Here is a 23,636-nt window from a genome sequence, read left to right as displayed (position 1 = left end):
AAACTTAGCAAACAGGCAGCAGGAGTAGGATAAAATCTAGCTCAAGTATGATCCAATGCTGCTGCAATATAACAACCGATGCAATATGCACTTTGAAATTATTTATCCAAGAGGCGGCATTAGTTAGGCTCCATCAAGTTCCTTGTTGCTAGGCCACCCAGAGTTATGCTACACTTGGCTTTACCAGCATAGAATTATCTATTTACCATATTGATACAAGTTTGAGAAATGTGGTTTAAATGCTTAGTAAAACTTCACAATATGGGATCCATGGGCATTTAAATTATTTAAGTGCCCAACTATCTTTGCAATCCATCCCAAGACGTATAGGAGAATCATGCAGTAGAAAACATGCATAAACACTGCCAAATCAGTTCACAACTACCTGACAGAAACAGTTAATCTGCATGGTTTTAACAGGGATTAATCTCTCTCTTAATATTAGTATTATATATAACAATATTTACATAAGTATATCATGTTTATGCTGGCACCAAGCCGTTATCGCTCTGTGGTAAAGCTGAGTTCTCCTGTCCTAGCTAATGTTAGGCAGAACAACTTGAAGACAAGCCACAAAACAATAAATAGGATAGACCAATACAACCCACTGCAAAAGCATTTTTGTCACCCAGATCTTTGGAACCTCATGGTCAGTTAGCATCGTAATACAGCTTGGTACGATTATCACAGAATGGCATGATGAAACTGGCATGACCATATAAGTTAATAATTTATTTCCATCCACCTCATTTAAAGATCAAACTTCAAAGTTAAGAAGTTTGTCCATTTTCAGTGTTCTGAAGCTGACACGTTGAAGAAAGCCACGAAGCCAAGAATACACACCCTTAGCCTTCATGACTTTCATGCAAGCAGCAATACTAAACCCCCAGTTTTTCAATGCACCATCTAAGCAAAAATTGTAGTTTTGAAAACCACACAAGGAAGAGGTAAACAGAAGAAGGGAAAATATTGTGGAATATTTCAACATTTAAAAAAATAAAATCTATAAAACCAATTTTAGTTATAATTTTAGAAGGAAATCCAGATTTTATAAGAACTCAAAAGAACTCTGAATAAAGTGTGTACTGTATGATTCTAGTACATGTAAGAAAACTGAAGTCAGATTTTAGTGCATCAATAGTCCTAAGTAACTCATGTAAATTGTGAGAGATTAAAAAGCCTGCTGCTTGTTCTAGCACTGACATTCCATCAGACCTCAGAGAAGAACAGTTCTTTATGCTGTCAGCACTGCACCAACGTAGAGACAACATGAAACTCATAAATATTGACCACCTGTGGGGATTCTTACTTAACTGAAAGATCTGTGGGGCTGATCTGAACAGGCTCCTAAGGATTTATGCCCATGAAAAGAAATGTTTAGGAAGGGAAAAATGGGCCAGAAATGGAGCACAAGCTTTGATGTGAAATTCAGGATCCAGCTATTGCTGTTCCCATGGTGAAAAGGTTTGGAGCTGGCTCATTAGCCTGACTTCTGAGAGAAGCCAAAGGATCACAAGGCGGGAAAGGCAAGTTGTGAGATAACTGACTGGAAAAGCGCATCTGAGAGATCCTCCTGTTAGTTGAGGACTCGGTCCAGAAGACCCTTCCCCCTTTTTTAAGGTTCAGAAAAACTGCTGAAGTAAGTTTGATGCAGAAATTCATACTTAACTGGCAGAATGACACTACTCTAATTTTTTTCAGAGGTTAAGAAGACAGACTGGATTCAAATGAGGAAAGTAATCAGTAACGTGAGTTTTGTTTAAATATATAAACACAACTTCAGATACCTTAGCATTTCTTAAGGGAAATGAATCAGCAGATTCTTGGAGAGAACGCAGAACCTACCTAAAAAGTAGAAAAGCTTTCTTGAAATGCTCAAAATAAAAGATCATTTCCTATTTGTTAGATTTCATATATGCCTGAAATAATGTGAACAATTCACATTATTTCAGGCCTCAATTTTTTACTGGATACAACAGAAGTGGCTCAAAAGTTGCATTACATGACTGTCAGAAAGAACTCTTCTTCAAAGACTGTAAAGAGAGTCAATAATTTTGTTAAGCAAAAATAAATTGATGAACTATAACCAGACATAAGGTATCTTTGTTTATACATATACACTAAATGAATTATATTATTATATTTAGATTGACAACGATAACTACAAAGGTCAGGATAAACTCCAATGCAATAAAAAGAGATAATCTGACTCTAATAGAAACTAATTTTGCTCATTTTCTGAGCTGGCTGAAGGGTAAGATGGGCATCCATCTTACTGCACTGGGCATGGGCTATGACGCTTTTTGAGACACTGAGTTTGGATTCAGTACCGCGCTAACACAACTACTCGTCTTCCACTTTATGGTTGGCTGATTTTTATCCAATTCCAGGAGCTGGAATGTATATATTTCCCTGTCAAATGTCTTGCCTGTACCTCACAATGCTCCAGTTCACAGTGAGATGCGGTATTTTGATTTTGTCCTTCACAAAAGTTGTTAACCCCATGCAAAGCTACAGGCTTGGGGAAGAGTGGCAGGAAAGCTGCCTGGCGGAGAAGGACCTGGAGGTGCTGGTTGACAGCCGGCTGAACGTGAGCCAGCAGTGTGCCCACGTGGCCAAGAAGGCCAACAGCACCCTGGCTTGTATCAGGAAGAGTGTGGCCAGCAGGAGCAGGGCAGTGTTCGTGCCGCTGTACTTGGCACTGGTGAGACCACACCGTGAATATTGTGTTCAGTTTTGGGCCCCTCAGTACAAGAGGGACATCGAGTTGCTGGAGTGTGTCCAGAGAAGGGCAGAGAAGGTGGTGAAGGGTTTGGAGAACAGGTCTTATGAGGAGAGGTTGAAGGAACTGGGGGTGTTTGGTCTGGAGGAGGCTATGGGGAGACTATCGCTCTCTACAACTACCTGAAAGGATGTTGTAGTGAGGTGGGTGTTGGTCTCTTCTCCCAAGTTACCAGCAGTGGGACAAGAGGAAATGGCCTCAAGCTGTGTCAGGGGAGGTTTAGATTGGATATTAGGAAAAAATTCTTCACTGAAAGAGTGGTCAGGCATTGGAACAGGATGCCCAAAGAGTCAGTGGAGTCACCATCCCTGGGGGTGTTTAAAAGATGTGTAGGCGTGGCACTTCAGTGCACGGTTTAGGAGACATGGTATTGTTGGGTGGACAGTTGGACTTGATCCTAGAGATCTTTTCCAACCTTAATGATTCTATGATTCTACATAGAGGAGGGTTTTTTTCCTACCAAAATTATGCCTACTTCTTTGCAAATTTTATTTTAGAATTTTTATGTAAGTCAAGGTGGTAAAAAACTGCATGAAAATGTGGGAAGAAACTGCATGTAAAAACTACATAGTGAGACCTAAATTGTGGTGTTAAATAGGTATTGTGAGGTACTTCCCTCACCGCCATTACGAGTAAACAGCCTGGATGCCTTCCATCTGGCAGGCTTCTTTGCCCTGCAAGATAGGAATATAAGAGGTCAGAAGAAGAAAGAACAGGTAGCTAGTACAGGAAGAGCAGCAGGCTCTGCTTCTAGCCTTAGAGAAAAAAAGGCATTTTCAAGATGGAAGACCATGGGTTTGAGGAAGGCAAATGACAGCACCTGGAGCACTAGAAGACAAGAGGACAAGCTGCAGCCTGAAGAGGGCATGTGTCCACAACCCCAGTCCTTGTCACTTGCAGGTGAACCTTCCCACACAGCACAGGGACATGGCTGTGGGTTCCTGCTCCATCCCAGCTGCGGATGCACTGGCTTAGCAGGTTAGTGCTCCAACATGTTCAGCATGACCCCATGCTGGGGTTACTGCACCCTCACAGCAAGCACTCATTTGGCAAATGAGATCCTTCATATTCCCCTTTCTTCCCCACACAGATTAGGCAAAACCTCCAGGTTTGAAACACATGCTGTGTATAGGAGGCGGCTCACTTCAAATGAAATCAATTAAGAAACACTCATAAAAGGAGCTCTGTTGGCAGATCTGAGATAACCTCTGCAAATTACTGCTGGGAAGAGTCTTCCTGATGCGGAACAGCTGTAGTTGGAACACAAGGTGTTCACAATGACAGCAGACTAGCTTGCGCCAAATCCCATCGTTCAAAAGACCAAAGGGGTCTGGAAAAGTTAATTTTAACTCTAATGCACGGTCAGCTTCTAGCACCCTGTTTTGGCTGCAAGTATGGCACCTTTCCCTACACCACTTGTAATAATATGAACCCACATTCTTTTTTCTTTTCTTTTCATCAAGTAAGAAATACTTGTTGAGCTATTTTTCCTCTCCAGTCTGTTAGCCAGATTACTATTCATTTCAAAATTAAGCTGACTGTAGTGAAAAGCCGCACCATCCCGGTATTGCTAGCAAGGTTCTAAATTTAGAGTTACACTTCAGTAAAACCTCTTGCTCCAGGCTGCAATCCATAGATGTAGATAACGTAATTAGATTAAGATAACATAAGATGCTGTTAAAATTTGGTAAGTACAACACAACCCATCACCTGGTGATGGGTTGGTGTTCAGGAGTTACATTTATGTTTTGAAGGTAACAGACAGCAAAGCTGACACCATCTATGTGAACAGAATAATTATAACCCTAAACTCGGTAAAGACAAAAGCTGGGTTAATAGTTTTGCTCAGTTTCAAGTACCACCAATTAGAGGGGAACGGGACTGGGGGAAGAAGCAGCTAAGTTAGGGAAGACTCATGTTCTGCATTATCCTTGAACAGACAAAATCTGGGACCTATGGAAATCAACCACATCAGGTAAATTCACTCAGCTGCACATCTTTTTCTTAGTTAGATGCACATAACATTCACTGAATGCATTACAATGAAGAAAATTTGTAGAAACTGCTCAGAATTTAAACTATATATTAAAGATGAGCACATGAATACAGAATATCATCCCAATTTTCATAGCTCAGCACTAGGCAAGAAGCAAGGGGATAGTTTTCTGAAACAACCTGCAGACATTCAGTGATCCCTCTGCCCCATGCTGCTTATGCTGAGCAGAACAGATCTCTACCAAATAATAACTGACAAACTAGATATTTGCCTTTGGTTTGTTGGGTATGTATATTTCCTCCAGTTTCATAAAGTCTCTCCCACAAGCATGAAGATACAACAGAGAGAAAATGTTGAGAAATTTTCTAATTATTGCTTTCACTAGGTAGCTGATTTTTACTACAACTCAAATATGGTGAATAAAATTAATGGATTTAGCAATTCTTTATTAAGATGTGCAATACAGATACTGTCATGATTTGGGGGCAATAAGGAAGAGATTCATCAAGCAGCATGGTTATGATTGGAAGTTTGATTAAACTAGAGTAAACCACTCCTTGAAAAGATCAGTACATCAGTTGAGCTTTAGTCAGCCACATCACCCTGTAAATTGCTTTCAAGATAAGCCAGTATATAAATACTCTTTGCAAAGATTTGTTACTTCAGCACAGTCCTCCTACAGACAGAAACATGGCGTTTAACGGTACTTGGAAAATCGACAGAAATGAAAACTATGAAAAGTTCATGGAAGCAATGGGTAAGTCTTAATTTTCCAATGCCTTCTACAAGAATAATACCACTATGGCTGAATACAAACTCTAGCTGCCTGTGAGCCACCGTCTGGCTAGCCTGTCCTTTTGCTGTTTACTGCTCTGCCCTTGCAGAGTGTACTGCGTTTATTTTCAAAAGATTCCACAGAGGGGAGGAAGATACTGTGAAATGTTCTGAATTTAATTACATTATGTTATTTTTAAGCAATTTAACTAATTCCAGCAGGTTTATTTCAGCAAAGAATCTCTAAGTCTACATTTGAGGAAAAGGTGCAGAGAATTTGAATTATAAACTTTAAGTGGAATTCTATAGCAGGAATATTATTTTGATAACATGAAACTAGTTTAAAAATTACTCAGGGAGGAAATCATCATTATTCAATTTTATAGAAACACATGTATCAAGTCATTTTAATGTCCTGATCCTTATTTTAAGTTTGTACAAGCTGTGCGTTATATGGATATAACCATAACCATTCCAGTTGGATAGTGGTCTGTATTATATCTGTACTGGTCAATAAAAAGTGAAGAATAAAAAAAATTTGGGTCAGAATGCTGGAATAAACTCACTTTACCACATAAAAGTCACCAAAAAAAGAGACAAATATGATGCTCTAGGTTGTTGGGTTTTTTTTTTTCTGATTGATGTTAATTGATTTTTCTAGGTGTTAATGTGATGAAAAGAAAGTTAGGAGCCCATGATAACCTGAAGATCACTATTCAACAAGATGGAAACAAATTTACTGTCAATGAATCAAGCACCTTCCGTACCGTAGATATTGAATTTACTCTGGGAGTCAATTTTGAGTACAGTCTGGCTGATGGGACTGAACTTACTGTAAGAGACTTGCTATATAATTATATAGTTATTACATTAGAACAACTTTATGAAGTAACGTTTCAAGAGGAATGATTTATCTTCCTAGTTTTTAATTTAAATTTTAAAGTGAGACTGTTCAGGAATGCTTGCAACTTATATACAAAAAACCAAGGCAGTCTTAACTGCTAAGGGTTCAACACTGTACCATGAAACTCAGGGTTCCATAGAGTCCCCAGAAAGCAGAGTATGTAGCAATTTTCACACGATGAAATCCAGGTGATTGCAATTTTACTTCTTACAATACTCAAGTGCACCACCTAGAGTACAGAGTGAGTATTTACAAGAAATTGTTGATACAATTAATTAAAATAAGGTGTACTGAGCACTAAAAAAATATAGCTTGACTTTTATGCAATTACATAAACTAGTGGTTTTATTAAAATTTCATTTTTACAGCCTTTCCATCAATGTCCAAAAAAGCATTACAACACTCTTTCAATCTCTTCTCACTTTTAAGCATTCTTGCAGACTTTAAATCAGATCAGTGTCATATTATTGCAAAATATTTGGGTTTTTTGGAAAAAAAAAAGTGTTTTTCTCCCCATTATAGGGTTCCTGGAACATGGAAGGAAGCAAACTTGTAGGAAAATTTACTAGAAAAGATAATGGAAAAGCACTCACAGCACACAGAGAAATCGTAGGTGATGAACTTGTTCAGGTGAGTTAAGCAGTCACTTACATCCAACTTTACAACATAATGAACTGAAAAAATTTCTGTTCTGAAAGTAGGAAATATTTTCTTCAAGCCAAATAACCTCATTTATCTGTAGTTAAAATTCTCAAGTCGAGTAAACTATCAATATTTAAAACTTTAAAATAAAACTCGAACTGTATCTTACCAATGCATTCTGAAGCCTGTGAATACAAGCCCTATACAGTATGTAGTGAGAGATAAATATTTATATACGCTATATAGATGTGTTCTGACTGAAGGCCTTTTCCAAGTGCCTGCCTTGTGAAAGCCTTACTACAGGAGCTTACTCCAGGGTAATGCTGTCAATGGCTAACAAATGCCCTTTCAAAACAAAGTTTGGGGTTGGGGCAGGGGCTGACGGTTGAGACAAAAGGGAAACGTTTCACAGCTCTGCAGTAAAGCCAGAAACTGAACTGAACTGTAATGCTTTCAGAACCTCCCTGCTAGTGGGTCACAAGCTGCTTAAAAGAATAAATAAAAACCCCGACCATATGGACAGGTGTGAGATTTGAGGTATCAGAAACACACAGTCCAACCTTTCAGTGCCTCTTCTCACTTCTAATAAAAGCAGTCACATAGATGAAATTTGTCCAGTAGTGGTATTGGGAATACGGCACTTCAAGACTCGTGTTTTTTTCTGAAGCCCCCCAAAAGCTGTCCCGTGGTGCTTCAGATGTTTGCAGAGAGAATGCATGCCTATGGACAACAGGCTGCTTTCCTTACATTCCCCTCCTCAGAGCCTGCACAGGGGCTGGTCGGCCTCACACAGCCACCAGTCACAGTTAATTAAATCACTACTAACCAGCTCTCAACAGCAACTGTGAAACAGAATTTTGTAAGAGCAGCCACTGATTTTTCTTAATTTCTTAACAGACCTACATATACGAAGGAGTTGAAGCCAAGAGATTCTTCAAGAGGGGCTAAGAACTTCACCCAGAGCAGCACCAGCATCAAAAACCAATGAAAAAAGACCAATTTCCTACATATCCTCTGCTTTTTCCCCCTTTTCTCTCCTCACAGCACCTCCTAAGCTGCAATTACTTAGCCCTGTTAAAAACATAGGCTAGTTTCTTATGTTTATTTTTCTCCTTGAATAAACAAAATACAATTCGATACAAATGCTAAAGTGTTATTTGTACCAAGTCCTACCGGAGAGCCATACTGTAAAAGGCTGCAGAAACTATTTTCTATAAGCAGAACTTAAATATTTTTTGGACTGGTTCTCAAATGGCAACTTGGTTTCCTCACCATATTTATATTGACAGTTTCTCTGTGTATTGAATATTGACAGTCCTCTCCCCACGTCTACAGGGCAGCCTGCTTCTCAGCCCTGGACCCTTTATGACACATCAGCAGAACAAACCCGTGTGCTGTCAGCACTCTTGTCCTTCAGCAAATACGCCCCGAGCCCTTTTTTAGACTTCTGAGCTTTTTGCACCCATGCTTCTATTGCCATAGTTAGAAAAAGACCAATTCCCGCAAGGCTTTGCTAAAAGGTCACAATGCCATGAGGGCCTGAGGACAGCCCTGAGGTCTAACCCAAAATATGAATGCAGCCGCATCTGTAAAGTCTTGCCGCACTTCATCACAGAATTCCCTGAGGATGGCAAACAGCCAGACAATCTTACAGGCGCAATTTTAAATAACATTTCTGAATGGGTGCATTTACATTATGATTTTAATGGGGTTTTAAAATACCTCTCAAAATTTACTCCCCTGTTTTCTTGGCTCTCCTTGACTGTCTTTTTGCTGGCTATAAAGGACTAAAAAATGAAAACATCTTTTCCGTCAGTTTTTGTAACAGAATCCTCTCTTAGCCTCTATTTTCGTTGTCTTCAGCTCCCTCTACTGCCAAAATGCTCTTAATGACGCAAACAGTATTTGAGTTAGGAGTAGGACAGATCACCCTTCTTTATGAATTTGGATTTCCTCCCCCAGATATCGAACGTATGCAACTTCCAGCATAGATATTTTTTACAGTCATCTTTCAGTGGGTAGATATACCGCATATATCACAATGAAGGGAATACTATTTTAAACAGTCCTTCAATTTTCAATTACAAAGAGATGTAAAACTGAAAAGCCAAGGTATGAAAAACTACAAAAAAAAACCCCACCCACCAAACAAAACCAACACCCTAAAATCTGGAAACACCACCATTACAAATTTCTGTCTCTCTCTAGGCTATTTCGTTCAGATACTAAAGCCTTTAAAAGAGAGAGGAATAAAGAATAATGGCTTACAATAAGCTATGTGGCAGATTCTTTCAGTTAAGCTCTGCGCACTGAAAAAGCAGACTAAACTATAAGGCAGAAGCCCTAACCATGGAAATGCTGTTATAGAGTTTGACCTTTGTTATCTGCTGCATGTCATTATTGCTTTTAAATTGCATAGAAGTATATTCACAATTACATGTCAAAGGTTTCAGGAAATTGGAGAAGGCCATTTTATTTCTTTTAGAGACTGTACTGGCTGGAACGAAAGCTGCATTAAGTTTCTGAATATGTTTTCTTTTTCTTCCCCGAGTATGCTGACCCTTTAAGTCTCGTGCCTTTCTAGTTCGGAAAGTGGAGCTCTAGCCCACAGCTGGTATCAATACACTCCTCTCTACCACACCCAGCCCAGGAATACCCTGATTCGTGGTTATTTTGATCTGGGTTACTTTTTTTTTTTTTTTTTGAGTACTTAACATATCCAAATACTGCAGACAGATGTGGTCGGCAGCTGTACTTAAAAAATAAGGAAATATCTTTAAAGACTTAGTCTCCCAATACTTAAGATCATCAATTAAAGGCATGGAGGAGAGTGGTACAGCTTCTGTAAACTATAAGATCGTTATATTAGAATGTGAATGAGGTAGCTGAGTAAATTTGACGAGGAGACTTGTTTCCTAGACAGGAATTTCAGAATTACATTACTTTGCAACCTCAGGGGAAACCATTTGCTTTGGGGAAACCTCCAATCCACAGTGCCTTTTGCTCAAATGAGGTAATACAGATGGGTACAAGACTTAAAGGGGAAGTATTGTCATTGTTTTCCCCAAAAATCTCTAATATACTTCACCTAACATGCATACGCTTAACCAATACTTGCTATATAAAGACAAATTCAAGTTCATCCTTATTTCTAATGATAGAAGTTATTAAGGAAGATAGCTCCCTCCAGGTGCATGCCTATGAGAAGTTAAACTCTGATCAGACACACATTCTCTGCATTCTGCAGCAAGCGTTGCCTTTTCCTCTTAATACGAGGCTAAAAGTAGTTACTAGCTACACTGAGGAAGTTTCTGTTTAGTGTACTCCCTAGTTTCTGGTTACTCTTCTAGGAGCAATGAAAATAATTGCACTCCTTTCAATACTGAGTGAACGGGCTGGACTGAGGGTAGTACATCCCACCTGTGAGTATGGCATCTGGTTGTGCAGCTTCATTTAATTTCTTATGCAGCTGGGCGGTGCGTAAATGAAGCACAGTAGACACTTTCTACAAACTTCTCAATGTTTGTTTAGGGTGTACAAGCTCCAACTAACCTTCAAGGACAGGAGTATATCTTAAAACAGTTTCAATTTTCCTAAAAGTCTTCACAACAGGATTTCCCAAAAGGTTTTACAATTTCTTCTGGGGTATCATCTGCTCTCCAAGAAACTGTATCAGGAAGAACTTCTGAACGTTTATTTCCACACAAGTCCCAGTACAGCTCAGCAGAACCAGGCCAATGCGGTTTAACAGGACTGACCACCTGCTTTTCCCCACACCCTTGTCTCACCTGGCCAAGCGCCCTGAGGACTGTCAGGGAGCAGCAACCAGAGGCGCCCAGGTACTACCGCAGAACTGTCAGCCACCAGCTCAGAGAGAGCCTCCACAAGCATCACTTCTCCCAGCACGAGCAGGAGCTCCCTTCATGTCCAATGCCTTTACCACACAAGGGCGACATCGCCATCAGCCCCTCAGCGGGGAAGGGGCCACTGTGGCGGCTGCCTGAGGGGAGGGCCGCCCGATGGGACGGCAGCCGGGGAGCGCAGCCGTGCCGTCGCCGGGAGGTCGCAGCAGCGCCACGCGTACCCCAACGGCCACCAACGGCCTCCCGCCGCCGGGCAGGGTAGGGCGGCGCGCGGCGCTGCGTGAGGAAGCAAGGGCGGCGCCGGCCAGCGGGGGCGACAGGCCGTGGCGGCGGCGGTACGTGCGCGCCGCTCTCATTGGCTCCCCACCCGGAAGAGCAGCGGGTGCCTGCGCGGCGGGTGCGGGAGGGCCGTGCCGCGCTGGGACCCCCGCGGACATGGCGGCGCGGCGGCCGGAGCAGCAGCAGCGAGGCGCGGAGGTGGCGGAGGATGGCGGCCGGTCGCTGTCGCTGTCGGGGCAGTCCTACTGGCTAGACCTGTGGCTTTTTATCCTCTTCGACCTGGTGCTGTTCGTGGTTATCTACCTGCTGCCCTGAAGGCGCCGGGCCCAGGTCAGCCCCCACCGCCTCTGGGGAACGGGTGGGCTCGGGCCGGGGTCCCGCCGGCCGCCCGGGAAGGAGGGCCGGCTTTCGGCGGGCCTCGCCTCCCGCTGGAGCACGGGCAGGGACAGCCGGGGGTAACCGAGGCGGCGAAGCCGCAGCGGGGCAGCCCGCGCCTCGCCGGGTGCCCACGGGCGAACCGGGCGCGGGGGGAGGTACCGCCCCTGGCAGGGGAGCGGGCACTGGGCAGCCTGGCCTGGGAAGGCCTGGGAAGCACAGGTACCTCCGAAGAATGGTGAAGCTGATTCCAAACCAGCAGCTCGTGGGGATTTGTGGCGCTTTTTTAAAAAAAAAAAACAAAAAAAAAAAACAACAACAAAAACCAACAGTTCTTAGATCAGAAAATATGCTTGATGCTGCTCTTGTGTTTGCTGTATCATCTAAGGGACTGTATAGCACTGCAAAAGTAACCAGATGCTTTCTGTTCCCTCTAGAGTCACTTGATAATCACAGGATGCATCTTATGAAAATGAGCACTGGAAGAGGACGGTTAGTGAAGTATAAGCAACTGGGAGCATGACTCTGCTTGCATCTGAATGCAAGAGGCGCATACATACGCTATATCGTATCTCTGGCTGTATCATAAGTGTTACTGTTCAGGTTTTCACCTGTATCCACTTTCTGTGTTCTAAACAGTGCCTTAAAGGCCACATAAGACAGTTTGACTCTGCTTTTGTAATTAGTACCTAAAGGCTTGTTAAGCAGAAACAAAAATATGTACTGTTTGAATAAAATCAACTGAAAGGACAGACTGTAAGTGGCTGAGAATAAAATCCAGCTCTTATGCAGACTGAAGTTGTAACTCAGACCTTTTGCCTCAACAGATGAAGCTCACCCAGCTGATCTACTTCCAAAAAGTTAATCATGAGGGTTTGATACTCTTTGGTTTTCTGTTATACCTTGTCTTTATACAGCGTGCATGAGATTCCAGCTTCAGCAGTTACTCTGCCTTCTGAAACATGCCAGTGTGTAACAGCAGTAGCAGCCTGCTGCCCTTGCTTACCGATTTAGATAAAACAGGTTCTGATTTCCTTCCTATGATCAGTGAAGGAGCAAGCTTACAACAGCAGCCTTCTTGAGTAGCTGGCAGGTTGTGTAAAGTACTGTCTTCCATGGGTGATGGCAATAGGTAAGTAAGAGGTTTCAGCTGCCATGTGCCTCATCAAAGTTCCATCTGTCTCACTGCAGGCAGACTTTCAAAACAGCATTAAATCCAGGAGTGTCTTGCACTCAGGAGAAAGAAAAAGGAAGCCAAGTACATGGAGTAGGCTTTTTACTTGATCAGGTTTTGGGCAAGACAGTCTTTGGGTGCGGATGAAGGAGGTCCAGCTTTCTTGAGTATTTTTCACTTGTGAATACTTGTTTCTAATTCTGACAAGTAACAACACATGGTTGTTGGGTTGTTTTTTTTAGGAATAAATGTAATAAAACAACTAGATTTCAGAGACTTTGAAGCGTAGAGTGTTTCAAGTGTCTTTTAACACATTAAACGAAAACAGGCTACTATTGTGTTAAATAGGATTCAGGATGCAAAAGTGGGCATATGCTCTTGTTCCCTTTATTTTTCTTCTGCTGTCAAAGTCAGTCTTCCATTGACAGTGGATTTCTCGATGTATCAGACCTAAGTTTTAAGAACTGAGATGCCTTTACCTGCCAGCATTTATGATCTTGGCTGTGGGTACTGACAAAATAAGCCAGCAGTTTCAGAGATCTTGACTTGTGGTGCAGAAGAGCACTGAACTGTGATTGCTATCTCACAAATAGAAAAATGGGTTTTCCAGATGAAGGTATTAAAGAGACATTCTCTATTTTTTTTTCCCCTCTAATGTGATTTCACCAGGGAAATCTCAAGGGAACAACCTATTAGGGAAGCATGGTAATGTTGTTCCATTTCTGTCTTGGTAAGGAAGACAGGTGAGAATAAGCCTTAATAGCCTTTAGAAAATTAAAAGGCATTTCAAGGTATCTTTTAGTCACACAGCTCTGACATACAATATTTTATCTCAGAAAACTTACAGCTAACAAAGTGCAGGCTTGTGATGCATCAAGGTCAAACTATTTCATGTGCTCCTGGAGCAGGTGAATGTATCAAGGCCAATTTCACTTATCCCTAACAGAGCAGAGGCAGTAAGGCACGAATACAACTCATGCAACTGATCAACTTATGGTGTCAGGTTATGGTATTGAATTTGCTTTGTGCATTTCATGGGTATTAAGCAAGCTAGATAGATTTAACAGCTTTATAAACAAATTACTTCAGAAGATAAATTTTACTGTTCAAAAAAGGTAAATGAACCACCATCTCTGCAAAACTTTCAACCACTAGCAGCAGTGTTATCTGTCAGTGTTTAAAGATGTCCTTCTGGAAAGCCAAGTGGTACTTGCTTGTTTGGGGTTGGGTTTAGAAAAACGTGGAGTACAAAAGAACACAAGACCAAGATATTTTAATTTTTAAAAATTTTTATCTGATAGTTTGAACAAGCAGAACTTTGCAAGAAAATAATTCTAAAGACTGAAAAATATATTAATTACAAGACTTGTTAATGTCTTCACTGTTACAAAAATTGTCTAGGCTCTTATACAAATCTATAGCCAGAAGGGGACATTTGTAAAAAAATAAATAGGCACCCTAGGTAAGTTAAAACAAGTTATCACATATTAGTCAGCAAATATTACATACATACATGGAGTGCAGAGTCAAATATAAAAACAAAGGTGCCACGATTAGCTGTCTATTTAATTAAATACCTGGTAAACATGGGTCACGTAGAAAGTGGCTTGGTAAAATTGTTTCAAGCAAAAGCAAGGAGACTGAAGTACATCTAAGTTACTGCAGTTACTTTAAAAATAAGTTTACCAGTTGTGCTTAGTGGAAGCCAAATTCATTGGTGTCAGCAACAGGCATTCATATTGCTTATGGTACAGAAGTATGAACATTGCTATGCATGTTTAAAAATAAGTGTTCTAACATCATTCACAGTAGTTGCTGTGCTATTCATAGATAAAAATACTGTCATTTCAAATACAAGATTTTTGCAAAACATTTTACAAATTTTACATTATTTACATATTCCAATAATCTTTGTTTTTACACAAGAACTAGAAGACAGTTATATTTAACTGGCTATCTATATTATGTAACGTTGCTAGATGAACTAGAAAAGTTTAATTTACATGTTCTGAAATCTCAAAAAATATTACAACTGGAAATCTAAGTTCTTACAATTTCAGGGTTCTTCTGTATTCAACTCATTTTCTTACAAAAGGGTAATTTTTTAAAGTTGCTATTTACCAGCAGCCATACCTAAACATGCGTAATTATTTGCACTACAGATTCTAGAATTCATTTTTTTCAAGTGCTACAACAAATTTTTATCAAGAAAGTAGAAAGATTAAGTCTGAGATACCTGGTTTGTTGCATATATCATGTTCCAGTTCTACTGTAGGTTACATGTAGTTAAAAAAAAAACAACAAAAATGGGCCTTGACCCAGAATAACCAAACCTACTGTTTACATGTATACCTTGGATAAATCATGCTAAACAATTGCCAACATTTGGTGGAAGTACTAAAACTCACATAATGTTTACAAGCATAAAAAAAGCCTTTCTGACTAGCAGTGCAAGTATGAGCAAGGCTTTTCATTACGCGTATTTAACCTTCTTGCATTATTTTCATAACTAAAAGGCATTGATGTTTAGACATAATCAGCAGCACCCCAAGTTAACACCCTAATATGGCAAAATAGAGCCTTTTTGGATTGTGTCAGGCTTTGCTAACATTAATTCTAGATTATACATTGTTCAATGTTATGATACAACTGACACAGAACTCTAAGCCCCTGCCCCGATACCACAAGAGAGCAGATTATTTCAGTCAGGGCTGCCACGAGGACAAAATCCTGTTCACCCTCCTTTCCTCCCCAGCCACGTGCTGGGCCTCAGCACTCACTAGACAGTTCTGTGCACTGATTTAACTAACCAAATTAAAGTCAAATGAATCCTCCTCTTCCTTACTGAAATAAGTCAGGTTAACAAAAGACATGGTATATGCCAGAGCTGCCAAAACTGCAGGGTAGGGTGGCTAGAGCAGAGAAAGAGGGGACCCTCTTCTTTGCCTGCCCCCTCGGCCACAGCAGTCTGAATGGCTGCAGGTTCAGTCAGCCTGATCTGCTGATACAGAACGCAACCATGGGTAGGACTGCTCCAGATAGGAAAAAAATATCTGTAAAATTAAATGTCTGATCCCCTTTAGACATTGCTCAAAATGTCAAGCTGAATAAAGATAGGAAGTTAAATAAATAGCAGCATTGCCTTTGCATGCAGTTGTAGAATAAATCGGAACTGAACTAGTAAATATATCTAAAACCTTAAAATCTTTCATAGTTGCACGATAACTATTTTAAAATTAACATCCTATTCTGCTATATCAGTCTGTAGCTTACGTGGTTTAATTTTAGCAAGTTAAAAGTATATAGCTTACAGGGTGAACACATCTGATAAATGTGTTTTAAAATGTACACAGAGCAGGTGTATTAACAGGACCGTCTATTACTGCCGTTTGCTTGATTTCCCTTGGAAAATCTTAAACACTTGCAAACCAGAACCGGTTTTAAAGAATTATTATTAAGGCTTTTAAAATAAAAAGTTATAAATTCTCTGGGTAAACTTGTATTAAAGACACTTGAAGGTTTGTGAAAGCACAGACTCTCAGAGAAGTCGGTTGAAAAAAACACCATGCCACCTCCTGCTACCTATCAGGACAAATACTGCTCTATTTTAACTACATTTACTGCATTATATGTGGCAATATGTTTATCCCTTTTGTTAGTCTAAGTACATAGCGACCACAGTCTGAAGGAACTCTTTTTAAACTGCAACTAATTAAATTCTCTTACAAAACTAGTAACATCTAGTTGATCCCACTGCTGTAGGATGTATACACCTAAGGGGACCATTTTTTAATATAAACTGTAGAAGACAAGCCGAGTAACAGAGGTAAGCATTAAGGCAACTAGAGTAACAAATCAAAGAACCAGAAGTTTAGCACCTCTACTCCTCTGTTCATCTCTATTTGCATATTCATTTAAACAGTCATAACTCCTAAGCAGAGTAAGTCAGCTGGGTACCTAGTTATCACACAGACATTCAAGGTTTGTGCCCGCTTACAGACTACATGAAATGCAAAAATCAGTTCCAGAGTGTGTTTTGGGTTGTTTTTTAAAGCATCTATCTACTGCAGTGTATGCCTTCGACGTTTGCCTCGTACCTTTGCTCAGATGTAGGGTGCCTGGGCTCAAGAGCAGCATGGTATGTAGCATTCAGCTCTACGCCGGCTGATGGAGGATGCTTTTCTTTGTGAAAATTTCCACTATCTGTAAAATACAGCTTGGGTCTCTGATGATATTTCATCCTGTATGTGTCCGTCATACAACTATCTACTGAAAAATAAGTCGTTAGGGATACGCTATCATTTCCATCCACGTAGCCAGCACTTGGTCCTGTATGACGAGATCCTTTCTTTAAAAAGTTTTCAGACACAGTCCAAAACTCATTAACTGATAAGCGAGGTGGAGAATCCGGTTTATGAACAAACAGTTCGTTCCCTTGAAATGGCTCTTTAAGCCTTTGTTCATTTGTAAATACACTTGCTTCTGATGCAGATTTTAAAGGTGCACCTGTTTGCCTTGACTGGTTATTTTGCAACACTTCTGTCGATTTTACATCAGCTGATGAATTATTTTCTGATCCTGGCAAAGGATTCAGAGCATATTTCTTCGGCGGTAAGGGGGGAGGAAGATTCTGGTACACCGCTTCAGGCACCCAAAGAGCATCTGCCCTTCGGAGTGGGTGCGCAGGATGCTCCCCGGGAGGGGGAAGCACCATGGGCCTTTCTGACAGGTTCTGTGGCACACAAGGCGACAAGCCTGCCTTGGGACCAAACGTTCTTGCGTGATGAGACTGCGGCTGGGAAGGGGAGCGAAAGTCACTGTTGATTAGCTTCCTTCCACAGACAGTTTCTGTATAGGGGTGCGATACACCATCAGCACAATATACTGACACGTTCATCTTCTCAAACTTGTCTGGATTAAGCCACTCTGAAGAATTCTGGTCATTTGCCTTGTTCCTACTTTCTGATTTAACAACATCTTTAAGAACTGGCTGAAGAGCTGATGATGGGAGAAGTTTCCTATTGCTCTCAGGCATTTCAACCCTAAAACACAAAACCACACAGGATGTAAATATCCATACAAACATAAGAAAAGGCTCAAATAACCAAGGATTTTTTTCCAAAGACAGCCTTGATAACACCGCTTAAACATTCAAACTGACTAGAGAATAGGAATCTGCTTAACATACAGCCATTTGATTAGAAGTTGTATTAAATCACTCCAAGGTTTCTTTCATTTGAAATGTAAAGTGCCCCAAAAAATCTCTGCAAGAGACACAATATCTGCAAGGTTAAGTGTGCTGGTTTTGGCTGGGATAGAGTTAACATTCTTCACAGAAGCTAGCACAGGGCTGTCTTGGGCTTGTGCTGGAACCAGTGCTGACAACCATGGGATGTTTTGGTTACCGCTGAGCGGGGCTTACACAGAGCCAAGGCCTTTTCTGCCCCTCACCCCACCCCACCAGCGAGGGACTGGGGGGCACAAGGGGTTGGGGGGACACGGCCAGGACTGCTGACCCCAGGGATTTCCCACACCATATGGCATCATGCTCTCAGCACATAGAGCTGGGGGAAGAGGAAGGAAGGGGGGACATTCAGAGTGACGGCATTTGTCTTTCCAAGTGACTGTTACACGTGATGGAGCCCTACTTTCCTGGAGATGGCTGAGCCCCTGCCTGACCAGGGCAAGGGGGGAATGAGTTCCTCATTTTGCTTTGCTTGCATGAGCAGCTCCTGCTTCACCTATTAAACTGCCTTTATCTCAACCCATGAGTTTTCTCACTTTTACTCTTCTGATAATCTCCCCCATCCCACTAGGGGGGAGTGAGTGAGTGGCTGTGTGGGGCTCAGTTGCCTGCTGGGGTTAAACCACAACAGTAAGACAAACTCCTTCAACAGTCAGGACTATTGTCAAACACAACCTCTGCTCTCTTCTAAGCATCCTTGTAACTCAGTCTGATACATCCACTCTTCAAATACTAGATGTTACTTTTGGGTGCTACATATGCGTTTACATTCTTGATTTTAGAAGGTGCTGGGCACTTACAGTTCAAAGTAGAAACAACAGGTACATAGCAGCAGCTTCTAAACAGGAGTTACCTTCTCCTCCCCTTCCAGACAAACTTTTCAAAACTTTATGGGGTTATTGCACTAACCACGAATTGGTTAATCACTGCCTGTTGTAGTATATAAATTCAAAACAGAGAACTATTAAAACCCTTTGCTCTGGTAAGATGGTTTAAAATAATGCAAGTTTACTTACGTACCACTGACAGCATCAAAATTAAAAATAACAGAGCATTTAGCCCTATCAATTATGTAAAATACAAAAGGCATTGTCTGTCAAAAATATTCAATACCTTAACTTTTGCATGCTTAATATTGCTTACTATCACGTATTAGAACTTGGCATTTCTTAAACTATTACATAGTAAATTAATGCCAGTATTAGTTACCTCTTTACTGGAGGACTGGGCATCTGCATATGTAATTCTGTCGGGAAATTAACATGAGGTCTGTAGTTAACTTCAGAATTGATCTGGTCCTTCCTCAAGTCTGGGGGCAGAAAAAAGTTATTTTAAAATAAGCAGAAACACAGTCCAATTCCTTCTTTGTAATTCCTCAGATGTTACAAACAACACAACAAGACAATTAATTCTTTTCAAGGTTTGACATTTATCAAAACCATTTTGAAGACAATCCGTCACAGAAGGTCAGATCTTATAGTCATCCGAAATCACCTGGAAGAAATGTTTGGTTTGGGTTTGGTAGGGGTTTTTTGTTTGTTTGTTTTTTGAAGTCCTATGGACATGTTTTCAATATCACCTTAACATTTCATCTAATTAAAAGCACATTTTCAAAAGCAGCTTTTTATAAAAGCATGTTTATTCTAACACCTGAAGTCACTTAAGTTACAAAATAAAAACTACTTATGATTTCTGAAATTTCACATCCTGTAATGATAATTAAATGGAATGAACACTGTAGGGATTGGGGGCTGTTTTCATTTTTTTTGTTGCTGCTGTTTGTGGGTTTGTTGGGTTTTTTTGTTGTTGTGTTTCAAGAAAAGCATTATGCATTCTTTGAAACAGGTTTAAAAACTGAAAGCAAACTGTACAGTTCATAGAGATGCTGAGCAGAGAGAGCACTCTCAGTCAAGTGCCCTAAACACACAACATGAGAGCACCTGGGCCAGCACTATGACACACACACACTCTAGAGGCTCCTTTTATTCACAGGCAAAGGCAAAGAATGATTCTCTGAAAAATACATGATGTCTGAACAGTGCAGCTCCTAGTTAATAGTAAATAAAGGAAGCATTGAAGTATCCATGTCAACAACACACAGAATAAAACACTCTCTTGGCAAGTGACAAGCAACAGTCCATTTGTTTAGAGATAGATATTAGAGGTCTTCCTAATGCAGTGATAGGCCCATTTTAATCAGTCACCTGCTCTGAAGCCATTCAAAGGAAGCCTTGTTTTGTGTATGTATAGACTGGGTTCATGTAACTACTATGCCTATTTCAGAAAAACAGGAATTAAATTCAGAAAAGGCAACATACATTGCCTGATTTCCAGCAGAAAAGTCTCCTGTTCAGTAGACAGTACTAACTTAGAACATAGGTTAATGACGTTAATGTTATTGGGCCGTTCCATGCTTTCATCAACAAAATCTACAAAAACCAAATTTATCTATTCTTAAATGATGTAATCGTACCAAGATAAAGGTTTTTTTATTATTATTCACTTGTTATTTCACCAAGTTTAAATGAAGTCTTGGAACTTTTGACTTGTGAGCATAGGAGTCAAAAACCCAACAGAAAAGAACTAAACTAAAAACTCTGGGTGATGCTGTTGGGTGAAACTTGTTTTGAGGGTCAGTATCTGCCCTGTCTTTATTTACTAAAGGCACTAAATCTTTGACAAAGAACACGTGGTAAGGGCTAAAACAGCGTATAGCACAAGAGACAAAGCCCCCACAGGGCTTTCCTTTGAGCCTCAAGATGGAACAAAATTAATAACAATAAAAATCTTGCTATTCCTGCATGATAAAAAATATTGTTACTGAATGAGTCTGACACTGGCAAGGGACAAATTAGCCTGAAAGAAAGGTCAAAACTGCTCCAGTGGGCTGTGGCATCAGAGCTAACTAACACTGAGTTAGTACTTCAAACAGAATTCATTCTGCTACAAATTTTAATGAACTGTAAATTGGTTTACTGAAAAAAAATCGCTTTATTGAAAAAGAAAAAGCACACAGGCTCTGACACATTATTTCCTGTGAATATTTCCAATTCAGTATTTCATCTCAGTCCCAACATCAGGATACAGTTCTAGGACTGAATTAGGTAAATAATTTCCTAGATTAACAGTGTTTGAAGCTAGTGTTTTTAATTTTCAGGCTTTGAATATATCATCTTTTAAACAAGAGCATGTCTACTTAAAAATTGCAAATAAATTGCCCATACAACTGCTCTTTAACTCCCCGAACTGCCTGATGTGAAGCTTCCAGATTTTAATTTTTTTCTTTTAACTCCAAGCCAAACTCGTCAGGAATTCAGTACGTTCGGCCCTCCCGAGAGGCAGTATCACAACCCGGTCAGGAGGTGGCAGCAAAGGTTGAGAAGCCGTTTCCTTGGCGTGACCATGGCACATATTCAGCCAAAGCTGCTCAGCAATACCAGGTGGTTTGTGCCTTCAGAATTCCAGCTAACTTAAAAATAGATGTGTTATTTTCTCTTCTGCTGACAGGATATCCATGCACGGTTAAAACCAGACGCAGACTTGATTGGGATTTTGGCTCTACGTTCTTTGCAAACCTAAATATGGGGCACACAAGCACTGTGCCCAGCGGGAGACTGACATCCTTATCAATGGGTCATAAGCAGCTTACCAATAAGTGAAACGTAACTGTTTTCTGACCTACAAACCAAGACACTTTTAAGATTTATGAACATCTATTTTCACATCTGAATAGCCAATCTAGATTTTCAGAAGATTAAGAGCCATGCTATAGCCAACAGGTAGGACAGACAAGTTCCGCTCTACCACCTCCATTTACACATACAGAACATTTGCAAAAATGTGCAAAGCCCAATTTTTTATTTTTTTTTTGGGGGGGGGGAGGGGGGAACACCCCACCTCCTTAATTCAATTTCCTTTTAAGGTGCTTTAGCGGTATGTTTCCTATAATTTTGATTACCCGATTTTTTTTAATTTGGGGGGGTTTAACATTGCCAATAGAAAAGACCAAGGTGTAATACTTTTTGTAACAAGTACTGTGGCAAATTCCTCTCCCTGAACCCAGGCATTTTTCTGTATTCAGTTGAAACTGCAGACAAACTTAGTGGAAGCTTTGGAAATGTGGAACAATGTAGTCCCACTCAAGAAGTTCAACATGTTATAACTTGTCCAAAATAGAGTATTATTTTAAAAATACAGTGACCGTCTTCAGAAAAAAAAAATCCCTATATTCAAGAAACTGTCATTTTGGAGCAACATTCAGCTGTGAAACATTTCTTATATATTCATTAGTGGATTTTTTTACCCCAAGGCTTTAAACATCTGGAAAAAAATGAAAATAAAGCTCCACTCTTTTTTTTTGCATCATCTATTTTAAATCGCAAGCATCTCACATTAATAAAGTGAATTACAAATGTGAGTGTGCTTTACATTTGAATCTTCATGGGCTGCTTGACTACATTCACAAATCTTCAAAGTTCAGGTTTTTTGGTTTTGTTTTTAACCAAAATCTTTAATCTATCATTTAACGACACTCCAGAAAAGCATTTCTTTGTTTCAGTCTCATGTTAAGTGAATTAAGTAGCTTCATGCTTTAATTCACTACTCAGTTCTTCAAACATGACAGACAGACACTGACTGCACCATAAGGGTAACAACTGGATTTTAAGTATAGTTGCATATTTTAAATTACTATAAATGTAGGATTTTCCTAAGATGAGTTTTCTTTTTCAGAATGATGGTTTGTTTGTGGGGTTTTCTGAAGTGACAAATAAGCAAAGGCAGTTTGGATTCTTCTTTATGTACTCACCAGAGCTTCAGGGTGATTCTAGATTTCAGTTGGAGTTGTCTCATACTATTGAGCTGGATAATTATTAATGCGAAAACCTCTAGATTTGCGATATTACAAACACTGCTTTGCATTTATTTTCAAAGGGAAGTAATTATTAATTTAAGGCATTGATTCCAAGTACATCCTTTTTTGAGATCACTGAATGGGCAGCTTTTAATACTGCATCTTAAACAGGAGGCCATCAAGCACTGCCAATTTTAATCACAGAGCTTATTCACCTGACAGGTTAGTTCAGGTAAGGGGAAGAATCTAGAAAACAGGGCTTCTAGGATTTTTTTTTTTTCTCTTAACCCTCCCAACCGTAATGCCTTTTATTGAAATTTTCAGGAGTGGCGATTTCATGAAGACATCTGTGCCTTAGGAATCGGGAAGGGTTGTCACAAAAAACAGCTAACACCTTTATAATTGAAAATTATCATCAGTAGGCTAGCACACGGACTGCTCTGAAAATCCATTAAAAAATATTCTATAGCCCTTTCCAACTTCCAAGGATAGTCATCTTTCTTCAACTTGAAGAATGCGAGGTTGGAAATTTTGCATGTTGCATGTTCTTTATAAAAAAAATATTACCCTCCACAGTTTCAGGTTCAAACTTCATAAACACACACTTATTAATATAAATCAAGGATCCTGTATCTGCTTGCTTACTATCCACATTTTCCTGCCAAAATTTGATCACACAAATTAGGGATTGGCCTTGTGGGACATTTGCTTCAGCACTACAGCTATCTACTGCTTACTACCAGTGAAAGA

At 40.2% G+C, this 23,636-nt stretch overlaps 3 protein-coding genes and 1 long non-coding RNA gene across 5 annotated transcripts in view; 2 read left to right on the top strand and 2 right to left on the bottom strand.

The window, feature by feature from the left end:
- The window catches only part of LOC142056016 (uncharacterized), a 60,044-nt gene extending 48,831 nt beyond the window's left edge, over positions 1-11,213 (bottom strand). Inside the window, exon 1 of the long non-coding RNA XR_012660166.1 lies at positions 10,887-11,213. This is a non-coding gene — a long non-coding RNA (uncharacterized LOC142056016). The remainder of the gene's footprint in view (positions 1-10,886) is intronic.
- FABP2 (fatty acid binding protein 2) lies at positions 5,357-8,238 on the top strand. The gene is made up of 4 exons (XM_075092419.1): positions 5,357-5,535; positions 6,214-6,386; positions 6,979-7,086; positions 7,996-8,238. Exons 1-4 carry the CDS (start codon positions 5,469-5,471, stop codon positions 8,044-8,046), a joined length of 399 nt encoding a protein of 132 aa, XP_074948520.1. The 5' UTR covers positions 5,357-5,468; the 3' UTR covers positions 8,047-8,238.
- ARLN (allregulin) lies at positions 9,808-12,367 on the top strand. Its single transcript, XM_075090152.1, has 2 exons — positions 9,808-11,570; positions 12,053-12,367. The coding sequence occupies exon 1, from the start codon at positions 11,118-11,120 to the stop codon at positions 11,553-11,555; it is 438 nt and encodes a 145-aa protein (XP_074946253.1). The 5' UTR covers positions 9,808-11,117; the 3' UTR covers positions 11,556-11,570; positions 12,053-12,367.
- Positions 12,368-14,060: 1,693 nt separating this feature from the next.
- The window catches only part of USP53 (ubiquitin specific peptidase 53), a 41,503-nt gene continuing 31,927 nt past the window's right edge, over positions 14,061-23,636 (bottom strand). For both annotated transcript variants that reach the window (XM_075090124.1, XM_075090125.1), the window contains 2 exons: positions 19,244-19,343; positions 14,061-17,831 (listed from right to left, as the gene is read on the bottom strand). In XM_075090124.1, the coding sequence (XP_074946225.1) occupies positions 16,847-17,831; positions 19,244-19,343 (1,085 nt within the window). In that variant the 3' untranslated portion in view covers positions 14,061-16,846. The remainder of the gene's footprint in view (positions 17,832-19,243; positions 19,344-23,636) is intronic.

The sequence above is a fragment of the Phalacrocorax aristotelis genome, chromosome 4, assembly GCF_949628215.1.
Source record: "Phalacrocorax aristotelis chromosome 4, bGulAri2.1, whole genome shotgun sequence".
Taxonomy (NCBI): Eukaryota; Metazoa; Chordata; class Aves; order Suliformes; family Phalacrocoracidae; genus Phalacrocorax; species Phalacrocorax aristotelis.
This window is presented reverse-complemented; position numbering and strand designations above follow the sequence as displayed.